Source organism: Halichoerus grypus, chromosome 1 (assembly GCF_964656455.1).
Source record: "Halichoerus grypus chromosome 1, mHalGry1.hap1.1, whole genome shotgun sequence".
NCBI classification, from domain to species: Eukaryota; Metazoa; Chordata; class Mammalia; order Carnivora; family Phocidae; genus Halichoerus; species Halichoerus grypus.
The window spans coordinates 58,027,798-58,046,897 of NC_135712.1; the positions used below are offsets into that span (position 1 = coordinate 58,027,798).

At 38.6% G+C, this 19,100-nt stretch overlaps 1 protein-coding gene across 1 annotated transcript; it reads right to left on the reverse strand.

Annotated features, from left to right (window-relative positions):
• Positions 1 to 1,152: 1,152 nt before the first annotated feature.
• LOC118519243 (cell surface glycoprotein CD200 receptor 1-like) lies at positions 1,153 to 18,547 on the reverse strand. The gene is made up of 7 exons (XM_036066613.2): positions 18,448 to 18,547; positions 15,150 to 15,271; positions 11,866 to 11,925; positions 7,419 to 7,736; positions 7,057 to 7,302; positions 2,068 to 2,191; positions 1,153 to 1,694 (listed from the first exon to the last, which is right to left on the reverse strand). The coding sequence occupies exons 2-7, from the start codon at positions 15,214 to 15,216 to the stop codon at positions 1,688 to 1,690; spliced, it is 822 nt and encodes a 273-aa protein (XP_035922506.1). The 5' UTR covers positions 15,217 to 15,271; positions 18,448 to 18,547; the 3' UTR covers positions 1,153 to 1,687.
• Positions 18,548 to 19,100: the final 553 nt, after the last annotated feature.

A 19,100-nucleotide genomic window follows, 5' to 3' on the forward strand; every position in this document is an offset into this window, starting at 1 on the left:
CCTGTTTTAAACATGAGGGAGTTATAATTTTAAAAAAGAGAGAGAGAGAAAAGAGCTAATATAAGTTATATATGAAATTATTTACTAGTTGATTTCTTGGCTCATGTTCAGTTACTAATGAAATAGGTATTAATCTTAGCACTTGTCCTATTCTTTACTGTAGGCAGAAACTAGCTATCTGTACCCAAACCCTGCCTCTATTTTGCTGAGGCAGCTACGCTACATTCTCCAACTTCCATAAAGGTGTGGCCATGTGACAAATACTAGCCAATAGAACATGAACAGATGTCATTACTTCTCCAGACCTGGTTCATAAAAACCTCCTACATAAAATCCCTCATTCTCTCTGTCTCTTTCCCATTCACCAGCTGAATGGAGAATACTCTGAGAAGGGCAGAGCTAGAGGATAAAACGCTACCTTAGAGCAGAACCACTCCTGTTCCCTGACCTAGATCCACCAACCTGCCCTGGGATATGATGTGAGCAAGAATTAAACTTTTGTTGTATGAATGCACTGAGATTGGGAGGTTGTTTGTTTCAACAATTAGACTAACCTACCTATATATTATCTTCCAGATAGTAGTCTGCATTCATTTTCTCCCTTTGAGCTTTGCTAAAAATAAAAGTAATAGCTTGAGGGGCGCCTGGGTGGCTCAGAAGGTTAAGCGTCTGCGTTTGGCTCAGGTCATGATCCCAGGGTCCTGGGATCGAGCCCCACATCGGGCTCCCTGCTCAGCGGGGAGCCTGCTTCTCCCCCTCCCTCTGCTTCTCCCCCTGCTCATGTTCTCTCTCTCTCTCTCTGTATCTCTGTGTCTCGAATGAATAATAAAAAGAAAAGTAATAGCTTGAATCACCTGCCACCTTACACAAGAAATTTTTCCTTTAAATAAAAGGATACTTTTTACTATAGGATTACCATATGTACCAATGACGATAGGGTTCCAGTTTACAGTGTCCCTAGAAGATGTTGGGGTTTCACCAAGAACTCTTACTCTTACCACCATTAATCCATTCCAACCTGGAGTACAGATGAGAGAGAATTGAGACAGGGGAGCTCTAAAAGTTGAGGGGACATTCAGCACCAATGACTCTAAGAGCTCCTCATTTGGGATCACATTATAATTTCTTTGAAAATAAAGGTACTGCTAAAAATGACTCCTTGCCATTTATTCAATGACCAGGCCAAACATGCACTAATTGCTAGCAAGCAAGAAAGGGACAGGAGGTTGGCTACAGATCAACTGGAAGGCAGTGTTTGTAGTAGCTTCTGACATTGCAACATTATTTATCATCTTAAAAGGGCAGAGGAAACAAGAAGCACTATCCAAAGAACCCAAAGGGGTGTAGAAAAACTGCAAAGCCTTGTAATTTGCCATCTGCTGAGTCATCTTCCTCTTTAGGCTAAGAAGCAGGGCTATTTCTTGTTTGCAAATAAGAACTCAGTAAGGCAAAGGAGAAAGTAGATGACTCATCCCAGGCATTTATAATGGCAGGCAGCAAGCTTTGGCGTGTGTATAAATACACATTTGCTAAGACTTTGAAACAGGATTTGCCAACTATCACAGTGATTCACATAAACCCAAAGGCATCAATTAGTAATAGGAGCAGTTGAGTTAGATGCTGAACCCAAAGGCTGATCTTCATGATGTCTCATCAAATCTAAATTCACTTCCAGATTTTTCAATTTTCATGTTCTATGAAAAAAACATAAAATATATAATTAGTGCAATGAATACAAGCCTTCAGAGGCATAGAAACTAGGGAGTAAACACTTAAGAAGCACCAGTTGAACTTCATTTCCCCCACAGAATTCTTGAAGGGTGGCCCAGGACAGATTATCTCTCAGGAAAGCACTGTAATGAAACAGAAGCTTTTGCCCCAGTGCTGCAGGCATCTCTGCCTGGGCTCCCCGGTGTTAACAAAGCTTATACATCAAGGAAAGGGCTAGGGGAACAAACAATGTGCCAAAAAATGCAACAAGCTATTCCCAGGACATTGTAAACTTAAAGCCTTCTAATGATGTTTTCTTTCTAATGAGTCTATATTTTTTAAGACTTCCTTGCCTACCTGCAATCATTTATTCTCTGGAAGTAGATGAATCCCACGATGACCAGGATAGCCAAGAATAGAGAGAATTTCACATAGAGAATGATCAGTAAGGCTGATGCTGGAAATTCCAGAGTTATGACACCTTAAAATACAGGCAACACAGCAGAGATAAAGAGCCATTTCAAGGATTCTTCTAATGAACAAAGTAGGGTCAATTGTTTAAAAGAGACCTTTAAAGTATTCTTAAAAGTTCACAGACTATCATAATCAATACACCGTCTAGACTACAATTCAAATGCTGTTAAGATATCCTTTCATGACAGAGTTTGGGAACTGTGTCTGTGTTTTATAAAATGGCAGATTTTCGATATTTTCTAAATGAATAAATGCATAGTAAATGTTGTTAATACTTCCCAATTTTATAAGAAAAAAGGAAATATGCTTTCTAACTTCTTGTGTAAATGTTAGTCTTTTAGGGTATTGTTATTAATATTTTGAGCACTATCTGCTATTTTCCACACAGTGAAGTAATTTTGTCACTGAGTTGCTGTCACCCCTTTAATAGGGTATTTTATGTCTTCTTACTTTCATTTATTCATCTGTAAAATGGCCTCAAGAATTGTTAAAAAGATAAAATGAGACTAAGTAGGACTATCATTCTGAAGTTTATTTCTGCTATGAAAATGGTAACCAAAAGTAAACCTTAAGTACTATTCTGACTCTTGGCTCCAAAAGTCATGTCATCCTGTTAAATAAACTGCTCAAATACTAAACTAGAAGAATGTCAGACAATCTCCTTCCTATGCACTGTCAAGGAAGAAGAAGACATGGTCTCAGCCTGAGCTCAAAAGACTCACAATCCAATTGGAGACATCAGATCCATACAAATGAAAAGATCACTTATGAGAGAGTGAACATTGCTAACTAAGTGAGCATTACAGATTGTAAATCATCTCAGGAATAAGAAAACTGAATCAACTCCAACTGGGAGGTTAGGGTGAAGTGGGACTTGAACTGAGCCTTGCCAATAACAGGATTAAATAGGTTAAGAAAAGAAGGAAGAACTTCCCAAGGGAAAGAAACAATGTGAACAAAAATTAACTTAAATCAAATGTGGTAGAGCATAGAGTCGGGTACATAGAGATGAAGTCTGTGATGATCTGAACCTAATTCTGTAGCTATTTGTGTATGTCAGGCACTGTGTCAGACTCTGGATATAGAAATGAAGAATATGGTTCTTACTCTCAAGGAGTTTACCTCACACTGGGAGTCAGAGAAGTTAGAGTCAGTTACAGGACTATGAAGTACTCAGAGGCATGCATGAGGCGTTACATGAGCACAGAGTAGGAACAGCTAAGCCAAACTGCAGGGTGAAAGAAAATTATCCCAGTTTTTTTATTTTATTTTATTATGTTATGTTAATCACCATACATTACATCATTAGTTTTTTTGATGTAGTGTTCCATGATTCATTGTTTGCATATAACACCCAGTGCTCCATTCAGTACGTGCCCTCTTTAATACCCATCACCAGGCTAACCCATCCCCCCACCCCCTTCCCCTCTAGAACCCTCAGTTTATTTCTCAGAGTCCATAATCTCTCATGGTTCATCTCCCCCTCCGATTTCCCCCCCTTCATTTTTCCCTTCCTGCTATCTTCTTCTTCTTCTTCTTCTTTTTTTTTTTAACATATAATGTATTATTTGTTTCAGAGGTACAGGTCTGTGATTCAACAACCTTACACAATTCACAGCGCTCACCATAGCACATACCCTCCCCAGTGTCTATCACCCAGCCACCCCATCCCTACCCCCCATCACTCCAGCAACCCTAAGTTTGTTTCCTGAGATTAAGAATTCATCATATCAGTGAGATCATACATGTCTTTCTCTGATTGACTTATTTCACTCAGAAAATTATCCCAGTTTCTAAGCCTTAAAACTTCAATAGAAGGGGTGCCTGGGTGGCTCTTAGTTAAGTATCCAACTCTTAATTTCAGCTCAGGTTCTGATCTCAGGGTCATGAGATCAAGCCCTGCGACAGGCTCTGTGCTCAACAGGGATTCTCTCCCTCCCTCTGCCTTCCCCCCAACCTTACTCCTTCTAGCTCTCTCTCTCAAATAAATAAATAAATCTTTAAAAAAAAAAAAAAAACTTCAATAGGAATTGAGCAAACAGAAGAAGAGAGTATGAGGAAATAAGTACATTGTAGAGAGGTAGAAATTGCATGTACAGAAGAATAAGAAAGGATAACACTTTTGAGGAGCCCAAAAAGGGCCACATGCATGGGGTACAGGCTGAAGATTAGCAAAACATGAGGCTAAGGAGAGTGGCAGATTAAACGGGTTTAGCTTTCCAAGAGACAAAGAGAAGCCACTGGGGGTATTTAAGTAGGGAGGGGCATGTTTTTCATTTTAGAAAAGTCACTCTGGTAACAGTGTAGGTGATAAATTGGAAGGAGTTAAGTTAGGAGCCAGAAGACCTGTTACAAGAATATTGTAATAATTCCAGTGAGAGAGGACCACGTGTTCAACTAACGCGAAGGAAAGAAAAAGGTCTAGATTTAAGAAAAAATTTAAGATAAAATCAACAGAACATAGTGACTGATTTTGAATATGGGAAATAGGAAAGAGTGATATTGTAGGATATCTTCAATTTTCTGGCTTGAGTCATTTATCAAGACAAAATATAAGTATGGAGCTTATGAAGGGGTAGAGAAGAGGAATTCCTTTTTAGGAATATGCAAGTTGAGGTGCCTTTGATTCATTCAAGTGCATGTGAAGCCATTCATTTAGAAATTGGTTCTAACCATGGCATAGCCAAGGAGAGAAATCTGGGCTAAAAATACAGATTTGAGGATCAAGAATTAGGCAGCAGTTGGAGCCATAGGTATGGATGAGATCCTTCAAGGAATAGGGGTAAAGGTGAAAAGAAAATAGAGTCAATGATGGAACTCAGAGAAATGCCTTCCTTCATGGAATGAATAGATGGAAAACTATTGAAGAAGAACTAAGAAGTTTACTGAAGGTTAAGAAGAGAACCAAGTGATTATGGGGGGAAAATAGGTGAGGAGAGGAAAGACCATATCAAATATCACAAAGAAGCTACTTAGTAACTATGAATTAAAGTTTTATATTTTGTTTGGCATTTGAGAGATCTTTAACTTTTCATTAGAACATTTCCTGTGCAGAGAGATGCAAGAGAGTTAAGGAGTAGATGTGAGGTGACATAAAAGAGACGATGTGTATAGACCCCTCTTTTTAAAAAATCTTGGATGAGTGAAAGGCAAGAGCTAAGAGTTTAAAGAAGTCATAGCATCTACTTTTAAATTCAGAAGTAAAAGAGGCATGTTCATATAATCAGCCTTCGGGAAAGGATTGGTGGAATAAAAAAGACTGAAGAAAGGAGAGCAAGGGTAATTACAGAAGCAAAGCCTCTTGGGACATGGGGAAAAACGAGTATAGGGTATAGGCTGAATGTTTGGTCTATGGAAAGGAAAGTCAGGTGGGACTGCAGATAAATGCATATGTCTAGAGACAAGAACTATAAAATAAGAACCTAGAGTTGGTGGGAGATTGATAATGGAAAATAACGACTAGAAGTGAACGGATTAGTACCTACTACAGCACGGATGATGCTTGAAAACATTACCCCAAGTGAAAGAAGCGAGTAACAAAAGGCACATAATATATGGTTCCACTTATGTGAGATGTCCAAAATAGAAAAATCTATACACAGAAAGTAGATTAGTGGTTGTCTAAAGCTGGAGGATTTCTGATAGTAGGATACCTAAAGGGTAGAAGTTTCTTTCTGGAGTGATGAATATATTCTAAAATTGGTTGTGGTGATGGCTGCACAACTCTGAATGTGCCAAAGGCCACTAAGTGGTACACTTTAAATGGGCGAATTGTATGGTATTTAAATTAGGTATCAATAAAGCTGTTGCAAAAAAGGTTAATATGAGAGATGTTATGAAGAATAATTAATAGGATATGATTTTTAATAATATAATGAATGTAATAGTTAATATGTAATAATATAATCAACATAACTAATACTTATTAATATGAAAGCTAACATTTGTTAGTATAGTAAATATAATAGCTAAAATTTATTGAGTACCAACTATGTGATAACCACCATGTTAAGTAAATATATTATTCTTTTAATTATCATGATAACTCTGTGAGGTGGGTTCTATCATCCCCTTAACAAATGAAGAAACCATGAGACATTAACGAAACAAATTTTAGTGATCATTTTGTAATATATACCAATATCAAATCATTATGTTATATACCTAAAACTAATTTACTATTATATGTCAATTACATTTCAATTTTTTAAAAAGCCATGAGACAGAGAAATTAAATATTGTTCCAAGTCACATAGCTGGTAAAGGAGAAGCCATTTTATTCTAAAGACTTTGCTCCTAACCACCAGGTTATACTGCCTGGAATGATATAAAGACATGAACCTTTTCTTTTTTCATCTTTACATGATAGCAACAAGCACATAAAAACATTCAATAAATATTTGGCAAATGAATTGATGTATAGGTTTCAGATGACAAGGGAGTGGAGGAAGGAAAACTTGAACAAAAAGAGGTGACTACTACAAGAACTATAAAATTCAAGAACGGAATAATTATTATTCTTGTCTACTGAATCAGTATTCTTATATTATGTAAAAGTATTGCTATTTTATATGACTATTAATCTCAAAGTAAAAGTCAATAGATACTAAGTTAACAAAATTTTTGTGTCTCCCAAAATACAAGATATTTAGAGAATGTACTGGTAAGAAGTTACTAAATTTATTCCTTCTATTTGATAAAGGAATAGGAATTATTTCCCTAGCATACTAAGGCATTACCCAGTTAAGTTTTAGAGAATATCTTCAAATGAGTAGCATAAACTTCCTGACTTTGTTCTTGGTTACTCATAATCTATGGAAGAAAATGCTAAGCATCAAATTCATTACTCAAAAAACAAAAACAGGTGATTACCTTGATTCAGCTCTAAGGACAGAGTCTTGTTGCCGGTCACGTGGGAGACAGAGCAGGACACGTTAGACACCTGGCGGTCCTCCCAGTGGCATGTACTCAGGACGGTCACTGTGCCATTGCCCAACTGTTGTTCCGCAGTGTGACAGTCTCCCCCTGGGGTCCAGGAGATCTGTGCAGCTGGCTTCCCTGCAGCCCTGCACACCAGGGTTCCATTGCTGCCTCGAAACAGGGTCACCTCGGGGGGCACTGCAGAGATGCAGGGGAAAGGCTTCAGGCTTAACACATGGGGATGGGATAGAGAGAGATTTGGTTCAGTCCCAGATCTGCTTCTCTGACGTACCACAGTATGTCATGCTCCTTACCTAACACTTGGAGGTGATATCCATGACCGAAATTCCCATCAGGTGCGGCCACTTCACACCTGTAATATCCATCATGAGTGGTGGCCACGGGATCAATCTGAAGGGCAGGATTCTGATCGGGTCTGGACTCCCAGGATATTCTCTCGTCGGTACAGTTTCTTTCACTGGTCTCATTGTTATCTCTCCTGTAGGCTCTACTGCAGGAAGGCTTGTCTCTGAGGTTTATTTGCCACCTTATTATCAGCACATTGGTTAAGCCGACAGGAGGGCAAGTGAGCACAGCCTTTGTAGCCACAGGTACAGACAGAGAAGTGTTAGCTGGACACACACACAAGGAGAAAGAAAAGAAAAGCTTGATAAAAAACTTCAGGTGTTAAATTTTCCACAACATATTACATAAAGTAGTACTAGAACACGACTTTGCTGGTGATCCTATCCCAAAATATTAGGCTTACATAAAAAATTAAACATGAACCAAATGTATATAACACATTAAACCTAATCCAAAGATGAAACCATTTGTCTCTTATATTCTGTGTTATTAGATAAACTATATTTATTATATGTATGAGAAATATTTTAAGGGTCTAAAATTGCTGCAGAAGTTTTGTAAAAAAACAAACAAGAAAACACAATATAAATTAAAGGACAAAGTCATCTAAATCTAATCCTTTTGTCATAGTAACTATTAGATTTATCTTATAACTGATGCTCCTCAGGACAGAAAGTGGAAAAATTGATGATGTGGTTTTCTCCTCCTAAGTTTTGATCAGAGAGACTAAATCAGTAATATCAGAATGAAATGTCTATCCTGAAGGGTGCCACTTTGGACAAACATAAATAAAAAGCATAAGATGGCATTCAGGTTGAACAAACTGGACTTTTTAAAGCTACTTTTTATTTGGAGAATCACAAAGTCAGTAAAACCAACAGATCTTCCTTCCTTCCTACTGAGTCACACATATACTGCCAAACAGTCCCACTATGAACTTTGCTCACAGATTTTATTTCTGTACTTCCTACCTAATTATGAGGATTAAATGAAGAAGTTCACTGCTTTTGCCCATCATTAGTGTAAAAATTAAGCCCTGCAGCCTATGATTTTTCTCCAATATAGAAGCCTCAGCTCTCCCATAAACACACATAATGCATCCATGACTGGGAGGGCTTTGCTGAGAAAGGATTAGGGGCATCAGGTACCACATACTGTAACCCAGGTGAGCGGCAGGGAGCTCATCACTTTAACATGAGCAGAACAAGCTGTGGGGGGCTAAGTTGTTGCATTTCACAGCCAAATCAAGATCCCACAACTGCAGGAAGCAAGTGGGGGTGGATTTTAGAGCAGATCTGAGAGGCAGTTAAATCCATGCTCCTTCCACCACTGCAGGTGGCTCCCCACCCTAGGCAACCTGGCCAAGGCTCAGAGGCCAGCAGCAACATAGCTGCTTGGAGAACAGCTAGGGCTGGGTGTGGGTGAGCACACATGTGCCCAAGGGCAGGATGCTGAAGATGAACGCAGAAAGAGAAGAGGCTGGTGAGGACCATGTCTATGAGTGCTCTCTGTTTGCACTTCAGCTTGCGAACAGTCTAAGGCTTTAATATTTTGCTTGATACTTATTCTCAAGATCTGACTCTTCTTTTAAAGGAAACTACGATGTCGAAGAGGTTACTGCCTATGTTCTCCTCTAGGATTTTGATGGTTTCCTGTCTCACGTTGAGGTCTTTCATCCACTTTGAGTTTATCTTTGTGTATGGTGTTAGAGAATTGTCGAGTTTCATTCTTCTGCACATGGCTGTCCAATTTTCCCAGCACCATTTATTGAAGAGACTGTCTTTTTTCCATTGCATATTTTTCCCTGCTTTGTCGAAGATTATTTGACCATAGAGTTGAGGGTCCATATCTGGGCTCTCTATTCTGTTCCACTGATCTATGTCTGTTTTTGTGCCAGTACCATGCTGTCTTGGTGGACAGCTTGAATATAGCTTGAAATCAGGCAACATGATGCCCCCAGCTTTGTTTTTCTTTTTCAACATTTCCTTGGCAATTTGGGGTCTTTTCTGATTCCATACAAATTTTAGGATTGTTACAACACTTTGAAAATGTCATTGGAATTTTGATCTGGATGGTGTTGAAGGTATAGATTGCTCTGGGCAGCATAGACATTTTAACAGTGTTTAGTCTTCTGATCCATGAGCATGGAATGTTTTTCCATCTTTTTGTGTCTTCTTCAATTTCTTTCATGAGTGTTTTATAGTTCCTGGAGTGTAGATCCTTTGCCTCTTTGGTTAGGTTTATTCCGAGGTATCTTATGGGTTTGGTGGTATTGTAAATAGAATTGTTTCTCTAATTTCTCTTTCTACAGTTGCGTTGTTAGTGTATAAGAAAGCAACTGATTTCTGTGCATTGATTTTGTATCCTGCCACATTACTGAATTGCTGTATGAGGTCTAGTAATTTGGGGGTGGAGTCTTTTGAGTTTTCCACATAAAGTATCATATTGTCTGCGAAAAGAGAGAGTTTGACTTCTTCTTTGACAATTTGAATACCTTTTATTTCTTTCTGTTGTCTGATTGCTGTTGCTAGGACTTCTAGTACTATGTTGAACAATAGTGGCGAGAGTGGGCATCCTTGACGTGTTCCTGATCTTAAGGGAAAGGCTCTCAGCTTTTCCCCATTGAGGATGATATTCGCTGTGGGTTTTTCATAGTTGGATTTTATGAACTTGAGGAATGTTCCCTCTATCCCTATACTCTGAAGAGTTTTAATCAGGAAAGGATGTTGTATTTTGTCAAATGCTTTTTCTGCATCAGTTGAGAGGACCATATGGTTCTCTCTCCTCTTGTTAATGTGTTCTATCACATTGATTGATTTGTGAATGTTGAACCACTCTGGCATGCCGGGGATAAATCCCACTTGTTCGGGGAGGGGGGGGATGATCATTTAACTGAGGGTTTTAGAGGGGAGGGGGTGGGGGGATGGGTTAGCCCGGTGGTGGGTATTAAGGAGGGCACCTATTGCATGGAGCACTGGGTGTTATACGAAAATAATGAATCATGGAACATTACATCAAAAACTAATGATGTACTATATGATGACTAACATAACATAAAATTAAATTTAAAAAATAAAAAATAAAGGAACCTACGAGCTGATCAATTAAACATATGCATTTTAACAAGGACACAGACCCCAGAGAAGTAACTCCAAAGATTAGGATCCCAAACACCATGGATAGACTGCTCTTTCACCTTGCTCTGCTCTATGACCCTCCAGCAATCCCCCTTCACCTGGGATGAGACTTCTTATGTGAAGGCAGTTATTCACCCTTTCCTAATCCTCTTCTTTCTCTTTTCATATCCCTCCCCCACACTCACTGGGTTGGTACCTGTCCAACAAATAAAATCTCTACACACCCTCTGATCAGCTATGGTGATTTCACCTCCTGCTTCACACAGAGAGACAGCGGGTAGTTTCTCATATTTGCTCCAGAACCAGCACTGATGTCCCAGCATTGCTGCATCCTGTGTCTATGACTCCCCCCCAGCCTCCTGCAGCCTTCTGCACATAGACAAATCCCTTTTCCTTTCTGTTCTTAGTGCCATACCCTAGTTTAAGACCCCATCACCACACACCTGGGTTACTACAGAAGCCTCCTACCATCTGTCTCTGTGTCAAAACTCTCCTCTCCTCAGTCCATACCTTACCTTGCAGCCAGGTACATGATTCTGTAACCCAGGGGTGACCCTCTCCACTCTGACACCCCTCAGAGATCTCTCACTGCCTGAAGACAACACTTACATGTCTTTGTACTGGCTTTGAAAGCCCTCTTTTTCACATTGACTCACCTTGGCAACCTTATCATCCCTGTGTCGCCCCCACACTTCAAAAAGGAAACAGCAAGCACAAGTGCCTATCTAGGTCTTCCCTCAATGGCTCTTGGAGTCTGGGATGCCTACACAGCACCCTCTGTCTATGAAAACGCTCTTCTTCCTTCAAGAGCCAATTCCCATGCTGCATCCTCCTGAAGCCTTCCCAGAGCCTTGGTGCTCTCTCTCCCTCCTCTACATTCCCAGCACACTTGCTGTGAGGGCTTATCTCCTCTCTTTTATAGGGTATCTGTGCTTATTTCTGGGCTCCCCCACAAAACTGAACCCCCTTAGGGCGCTTTGGCAGTCTAGCTCACCTTGCTCATCTCTGTGCTCCCCACAAAGCCTGGCACAGTGCCTGATAGAGAGAGCTCCATAATCTTCCCATGGAATTGAACTGCTTTGGGGGAGGAGGACTGGGGTCATTCAGGGTCCCCCACACCGCAGCATTCAGATCACCATACTCTTCAACTGGGCTCAAGGCTGGCCCCCTGACCAGACCATCAACTATGTTTCTAAGGAAGTTCCACACTTCCTCCCTTTAGTTCTGGCCTCTAGAAAAAAATTAAAAACCATATTACCTTCCAAAGGAGGTGTGAGCCTGCTCTGCTTTCCTTCCACAGATGAACTATATGGTGAAGCTAGAAAATATTCAGACAAAAGTAAAAGAAATCAATTTTAGGTGCCTAAAAGGAGTGCAAGCCACTGTGTATTCACAAATCTTACAGACACCATGATAGAAAATCAGTTAACTGTAACTAAATTCCATTAAAAGCTTTGCAAAGCAGAAATTAGAAGTTTTTCCATCATTAAATGAAAAAAACATGTTAACACTTGAAGGTTACATTATAATTTCTTAATCAAGATTTCCCATTTATGAAACACCTTGCTGTAATTGACAACAATTTTGTCCAAGGTAACCCTGCTTCCACCTCTTTCCTAGCCACAGTGGATTGGTCCATCATGGGTACCTCACATGAACTGAGCTGAGTAGTGCTTTCTCCAGATGCTACCCTCAGGATTAAAGTTGTTTAATCCAGTGGTGGCCTCACCCAGCTGCACAAATGATTTACTTTCAGGAGAATTTGGAACCAAATTGAGAAGTATATTTCATCCCACTTTTCCCCCATTTTTCCTACTGTGACTGCTAATTTTATATGTCAACTTGGCTTGGACATCATTCCCAGGTATTCAGTTAAATATTATTGTAGATGTTTCTGACATTCTGATATTTTTTAGAAAAGATTAACATTTAAATGAGTAGACTTTCAGTAAAGTAAATTACCCTCCATATGTGGATGGGCCTTTTCAAATCAGTTGAAGTCCTTGATTGAAAAAGAGTGACCTGCTGGGAAAGTGAGTTCTATAGCAGACTGCCTTCAGACTCAAACTGCTACTCTTCCTTGGGTCTCTAGGGCTGGCCCACCCTGCAGATTCTGGACTTGCCAAGCCTCTGCAATCATGTGAGCCAATTCTTTAAATCTCTCTCTCTCTCTCTCCCCCACTCCCTTCCTCCACCCTACTATCTCTCTGTGATTCTGTTACTCTGAGGAACGCTGACTAATGCAGCCATCTTGGAAAGAATGAAGCAGAGCAAAGAGAGATAGAATGATACTCCTCACCTAGTTCAAGTTTCTAACACCATAGTTCCTGAGACACACATGCATTTCTTCCCTTGGGTTCTACAGAGTTTCTGACAAAGTAATCCTAATTTACTTCAAATATGGGTTCTGAAAAAAATTCTGTATTCAAGTAATTCTTGTAAAAATGACATTCTTTTTAAATTACGATTTATTCTGTGGAATATTCTCTGTGTGCTTGAGAAGAATGTATTCTGCTGTTGTTGGAAGGAATGTTCTGTACATGTCTATTTGGCCATTTGGTCTACAGTTTGTTCAAGTGCACTGTTTCCTTATTGATTTTATGTCAGAATACTCTATCCATTTTTCAATGTGGGGTATTAAGTTCCCTACAACTGCTGTAATTTTTTCTATTTCTCCTTCAGTTCTGTTAATATCTGCTCTACATATTTAGGTGCTCTGATGTTGGATGCATAAATATTTGCAAGTGTTATATCCTCTTGATGAATTGACTCCTTTACCATTAGATAGTGACATTCTTTGTCTTTAGTTAAAGAGTTTTACTTAAAGTTTATTTTCTCTAAGTATAGCTATCCCTACTTTTTTTGGTTTTCATTGACATAGAACACCTTTTTCCATCCCTTAACTTTCAACCTACATGTATCCTTAAAGGTTAAGTCAGTCTCCAGTAGGTAACATATTGTTGAATCTTATCACTTCATCCATTCAGACACTATGTACCTTTTGATTGGAGAGTTTAGTTCATTTATATTAGGATAACTAATAAGGATGTACTTACTATTGCCATTTTGTTGTCATTTTGTTCATTGTGTTCTGACTATTTTGAAGTTCCTTTCTTCCTGTCTTGCTGTTCCTTTGTGATTTGGTCATTTTTTGTAGTGATATGCTTTGATTCCTTTTTCTATATTTTTTGTGTATTTATCAGATGTTTTTCTTTGTGGTTACTAGGAAGCTTACATAAAACACTTTATAGTTATTTTAAGCTGATTACAACTTAGTGCATTACATACAATACTCAATACTCATACTTTTACATCTCCTCCCCCCATTTTACGTTATTGATGTCACAATTTACACATTTTGGTTTGTTTATTCACTAACAGATTATTATAGCTATACTTATTTTTCATATTTTTCTTTTTAGCATTTGTTCTAGAGTTAAAAGTGATTTACACAACACCATTACAGTATTAGGCTGTTCTGTGTATTTAATTATATATTTGCCTTTACCAGTATGTTTTATTTTTCATATGTCTTCATGTCGATGATTAGCATTCTGTCATTAAATTTGAAGAGCTCCCTTTAGAATTTCTTGTAAGCAGGTCTAGTACTGACAGATTTTATCAGCTTCTGTTTTTTTTTTTAAGGAAAGTGATTATCTCACCTTTATTTCTGGGTTGTCAAGTAGAGTATTCTTCCATGGCAGGCTTTTTCTTTCAGCACTTTGAATATATCATCCCCCTCTTCTGGTCTGCAAGGTCTCTGCTGAGAAATCTGCTAGTTTTATGGGGCTCCCTTATATGTGATGAGTCACCTTTCCCCTGCTGCTTTCAAAAGTCTCTCTTTTCCATTTGGTTATAATGTGTCTCAGTGACGATTTCTTTATAGTCAGTCGAGTTATTTGGGCTTCTGGATTTTGACGTTCATTCCCCACACCCACTGCCCCCAAAGTTTTAGGAAGTTGTCTCTCACAATTACTTTAAATTAGCTTTCTGCTTCTTTCTCTTTTATGTCCATCTGGGGCTCCCATAATGCCTATATTATTTTGTTTGTTGGTGTATCATAAGACCCATAGACGTTCATCACTCACTCATTTTTTTGTTCTTGCTTTTTATCCCTGACTAGATGATTTCAAATTATGTCTATGTGTTCACTAATTCTTTCTTCCACTTGAAGCTCTCTGTTGAATTTTTCAGTGCAGTCATTACATTATTCAGCCCCAGAATTTGTGTTTGTTTCTTTTCATGACTTCTATCTTTTCTTGAAACTTCCTTTTGTTTACGTATTGTTTTCCAGATTTTATTTAATTATCTATCTTTTTTGTAGCTCACTGAATTTCCTTACATAGACTATTTTTTATTTCTTTGTCAGGCATGCAGATCTCCATTTCTTTGAGATCAGCCACGGGAGCTTTATTTTGTTCCTTTGGTGGTGTCATGTTTCCTTGATTTTTTTTGAAATTTTGCATTGCTATTGCCTTCACATTTGTAGAAGCTGCCACTTTCCCCAGTCTTTACTGACTGGCTTCAGAAAAAGATCTTTACCTGGCAGCCCAGTTAGAGATTCTGGGAGGTGTTTCAGACCTTTCCTAAAGATGCATTCCTTCTCCATACTCCTGGCTCCTTCTTGGGGTGGAAGTCTTAAGATTGTGTGTCTTCTCTCAAACCTACAAACCAGACAGAATTCTGAAAGTCTGTCATTTATTTACACTAGGGAAGTGCCCTGAAGTTTTCAGGGCTGTGTGCCATCTCCCAATTCAGCAGAATAAAGTTACTGCTGTTACCCATGCAATCTATCTAAGGAGGTCCACATCATCTGTGGTATAGTGGTGCTGGTCACAGAGAGGATGATACAATTCTGTAGTACCAAGACAAAGTGAAAGCACTTAACAGTCACAGGCAAAGTAGATAATCATAAACATTAACAAGGCCAGAATGGCAAACAAGAGACTCTGATCTGATGGATTTTGGCAAAAGCTAAGTAAGCCTTAGTGTTCTTAGGGGTAAGATAAAAGAGCAGCCAAAGAGGGTGTGGTTATATATAACTAAATCAAGGATAAATGAGTATCTTAGTCAGTTTTGTGAGCTGCAACAAAAATGCCGTAGAGTGGCTTAGATAACAAACATTTTTTTTCTTACAGTTCTAGTGGCCGAGAAGTCTAATATCAAAGCACCAGCAGATATGGTGTCCAGTGAAAGCCCACTTCCTGGCTTGTAGACAGCTGCCTTTTCACTGTATTCTCACATGCGAGAGCCAGAGAGAGAGAGAGAAAGAGAAAGCAAGCTCTCTTGGGTGTCCTCTTATAAGGGTACTAATCCAAGAGCTCCACCCTCATGACAAAATTCCTCCCAAAGCCTCATCTCCATCTCCAAATACCAACACCTTGGAGATTAGGCTCCAACATATGAATTTTGGAGGACACATTCAGTCCATAGCAGTGAGTAAAGACTCAGGTTAGTTGCCATAATGGAAAATGATGATCCTTCACCAGGTTACTATACTCAAACCCGTTCTCAGACTCAAAACCACATAATTATGAGTTCATATTCCAAAATTACAAAACACAGGGGAAAAAATGCAATCACAAAATGAGATAATACACTTTTTATTGGCTGCTCTCCTTTATTCCTTAACAGAAGAATAAGATTCAGAATTCAGAATTTGGAATTATTGAATGTAGGGTATGAAATAAATGTATTGAGAATGTTTAAAAAAATAAAGCAGAATTTTTTTTAAAAAGAAGAAATACACGCTATGCCCACCTGCCCTGGCTCAAAAAAACTATGCAGATTAGGAGAACACAACAGAGTTCAATTTACTCATTGATTCTCTACTTACCCAACCCAGAAAATGATAGAGAACAACACAAATGTACATGAAAGGAGAAAGGCAATAGAATTTCAGAAAGTACTTTATGACATCTTCTTCCAATATAAGATGGTTTCATCTCCATTAAAAATCTCTTATTAGGGGCGCCTGGGTGGTTCAGTCATTAAGTGTCTGCCTTCAGCTCAGGTCATGATCCCAGGGTCCTGGGATCGAGCCCCGCATCGGGCTCCCTGCTCGGTGGGGGGCCTGCTCCTCCCTCTCCCACTCCCCCTGCTGTGTTCCTTCTCTCGCTGTCTCTCTTTCAGTCTCTCTGTCAAATAAATAAATAAAATCTTTTAAAAAAAATCTATTGTTTGTTGTAGCCACCTTCATGAATTATCTGAGCTAGATCTTCTGGATAACTTGCTGCACCTTCTACATCAGCACCTGCTCCTTCATCTGGCATGTCTATGTTTTTGAGATGGCTTCTTGCCTTAAACCTCATGAACCAACCTCTTCTAGCTTCCACTTTTCTTTTGCAACTTCCTCATCTCTCTTAACCTCCACTGAATTGAAGAGAGTAAGGCCTTGCTCTGGATTAGGCTTTGGTTTAAGAGAATGTTGTGGCTGGTTTGATATTCTATCAGATCACTCAAGCTTTCTCCATATTAGCAATAAAGCTGTTTCACTTTCTTATCATTAGTGTGTTCATTAGAGTAGCACTTCTAATTTTCTTCAAGAATTTTTCCTTCACATTCACAGCTTGGCTACTGCTCGGCACAAGAGGAGTAGCTTTTGATCTATGTCAGCTTTCAACGTGCTTTCCTCACTAAGCTTAATCTTTTCTAACTTCTAATTTAAAGTGAGAAATATGTTACTCTTCCTTCTACATGAATATTTAGACGTCATCATGAGATTATTAATTGGCCTAATTTCAATATTGTTGTGTCTCAGGGAAGAAACAGGCTTGAGGAGAAGGAGAGAGACATGGGGGGACGACCAGAGCTAGAACACACACACATAGGTGTCACTTGAGTTCACCATCTTCTATGGGCATGGTTAGTGACACCACAAAACAATTAAAATAGTAACATCAAAGATCATTGACCACAGATCACCAAACAAATATAAAGTAATAACAAAGTTTCAAATATTGCAAGAATTACCAAAATGAGACAGAGAGAGGCAGAGTGTGCAAATGCTATTGGAAAAAATGGTGTTGATAGTCTTACTCCAGTTTCCTCACCCTAGATTCCCACCTTTCTTTCTTCTAAGAACTGGTTCTCTTCTCCCTTAACTAGACATATTACGAAAATGTGGAAGCCAATGTTTCTCAGAATGTTTTGGAACTTCTTTGGGATGATTGCAAGGAAACACAGAATGGATTCAAGTTTGTTTCCACCTGCCTAAGACTGCTCTAATTTTAGTCACTCCACTCATTTCTTCTACTTGTTCATGCTTTGGGATAAGATTCCCTTTATATAAAGTGTTTTGGTGTGAACATGAAATTCTTGACTTCAAGTAATTATTTGTCATTTATATAGTCTTATGTTCTCCAATCCTCATTTTCTGAAACAACTTTTACCCATTCATTTTTTTGTCTCTATTTTAAAATTTAACAACCCCAAATAGAAACTTAGGGTTTCCTTCTTAGTTTGTGTGCTAGAAATATTAGAAATATCAAAGAAGAAAAAATAATTACACATCAATAAATATAAGGTCCAAAAAATAAGAATTCAAGGAGACAATAAAAATACAAACCAAGAAACCAGAGGAAACACTACATTTTGTCTACTCACACAAGTTTGGTTTCACTCCATTCCAGGGCCTCCAATATTACCCTGGACTCAGCTAGACAACTAGTCAGTGCACCATTGACATAAGGTAAATATGAAGGTTTGCTGGATAATATACAAATGTATCACTGCTACTAGAACAAATTTTAAAACATTTTATGAGTGGTTAAAGAGCCACCTTGGCACTATTGAAATATAGCTTTACATTTTGCTAAAAATGTCACAGCATCAGACTTACCAGATACCATGATATTGATGGAGATCAGTACCCTCAAAGCTGAAATCCTCCCCAGAGCATGCATTTGGAGTGGTTAGACACTGACTAGCCACGGACAGGAAATGTCACTGAGTTTTGTTGAGCAATAAACGAAAAAAGCCAATACTTATGATCATTGGTTCCCCCACAGTACTGAAGTGACACAATAAATTACATAGCAATTTATTTAGGAAGTAGCATTTTGGGAAACATAAATTACATATGGCAAAATGCACAAATCTTTAGTGTACAGATTTATGAATTTTTATATATATATGAACTCAGATAATGACCTCCAAAACCAGGTAGGACCATTTCCACTATTCAAGTTTCCTTCCTGCTACTTCTCTGTCAGTAGCCCTTCTCCAGAGAGAAACACTACTCTGACATCTATCACCATTTTGCCAGTTTTTTAACCCCATATAAATGAAATTATTTACATAGTTCACTTTTGTAATACTGTGTAGTGGTTTTCTAGTCTGACCATGCCATAATTTTATCAACTATTTTGCTGTGTATTTGGATTTTCCATTTTAGGACTAACACAAATAAATCTTCTGTGAACATTTTTGTTTTGTACATATCTTTTGGTCTACTTACACATTTGTTTTCTTGCATATATACCAAGGAATAAA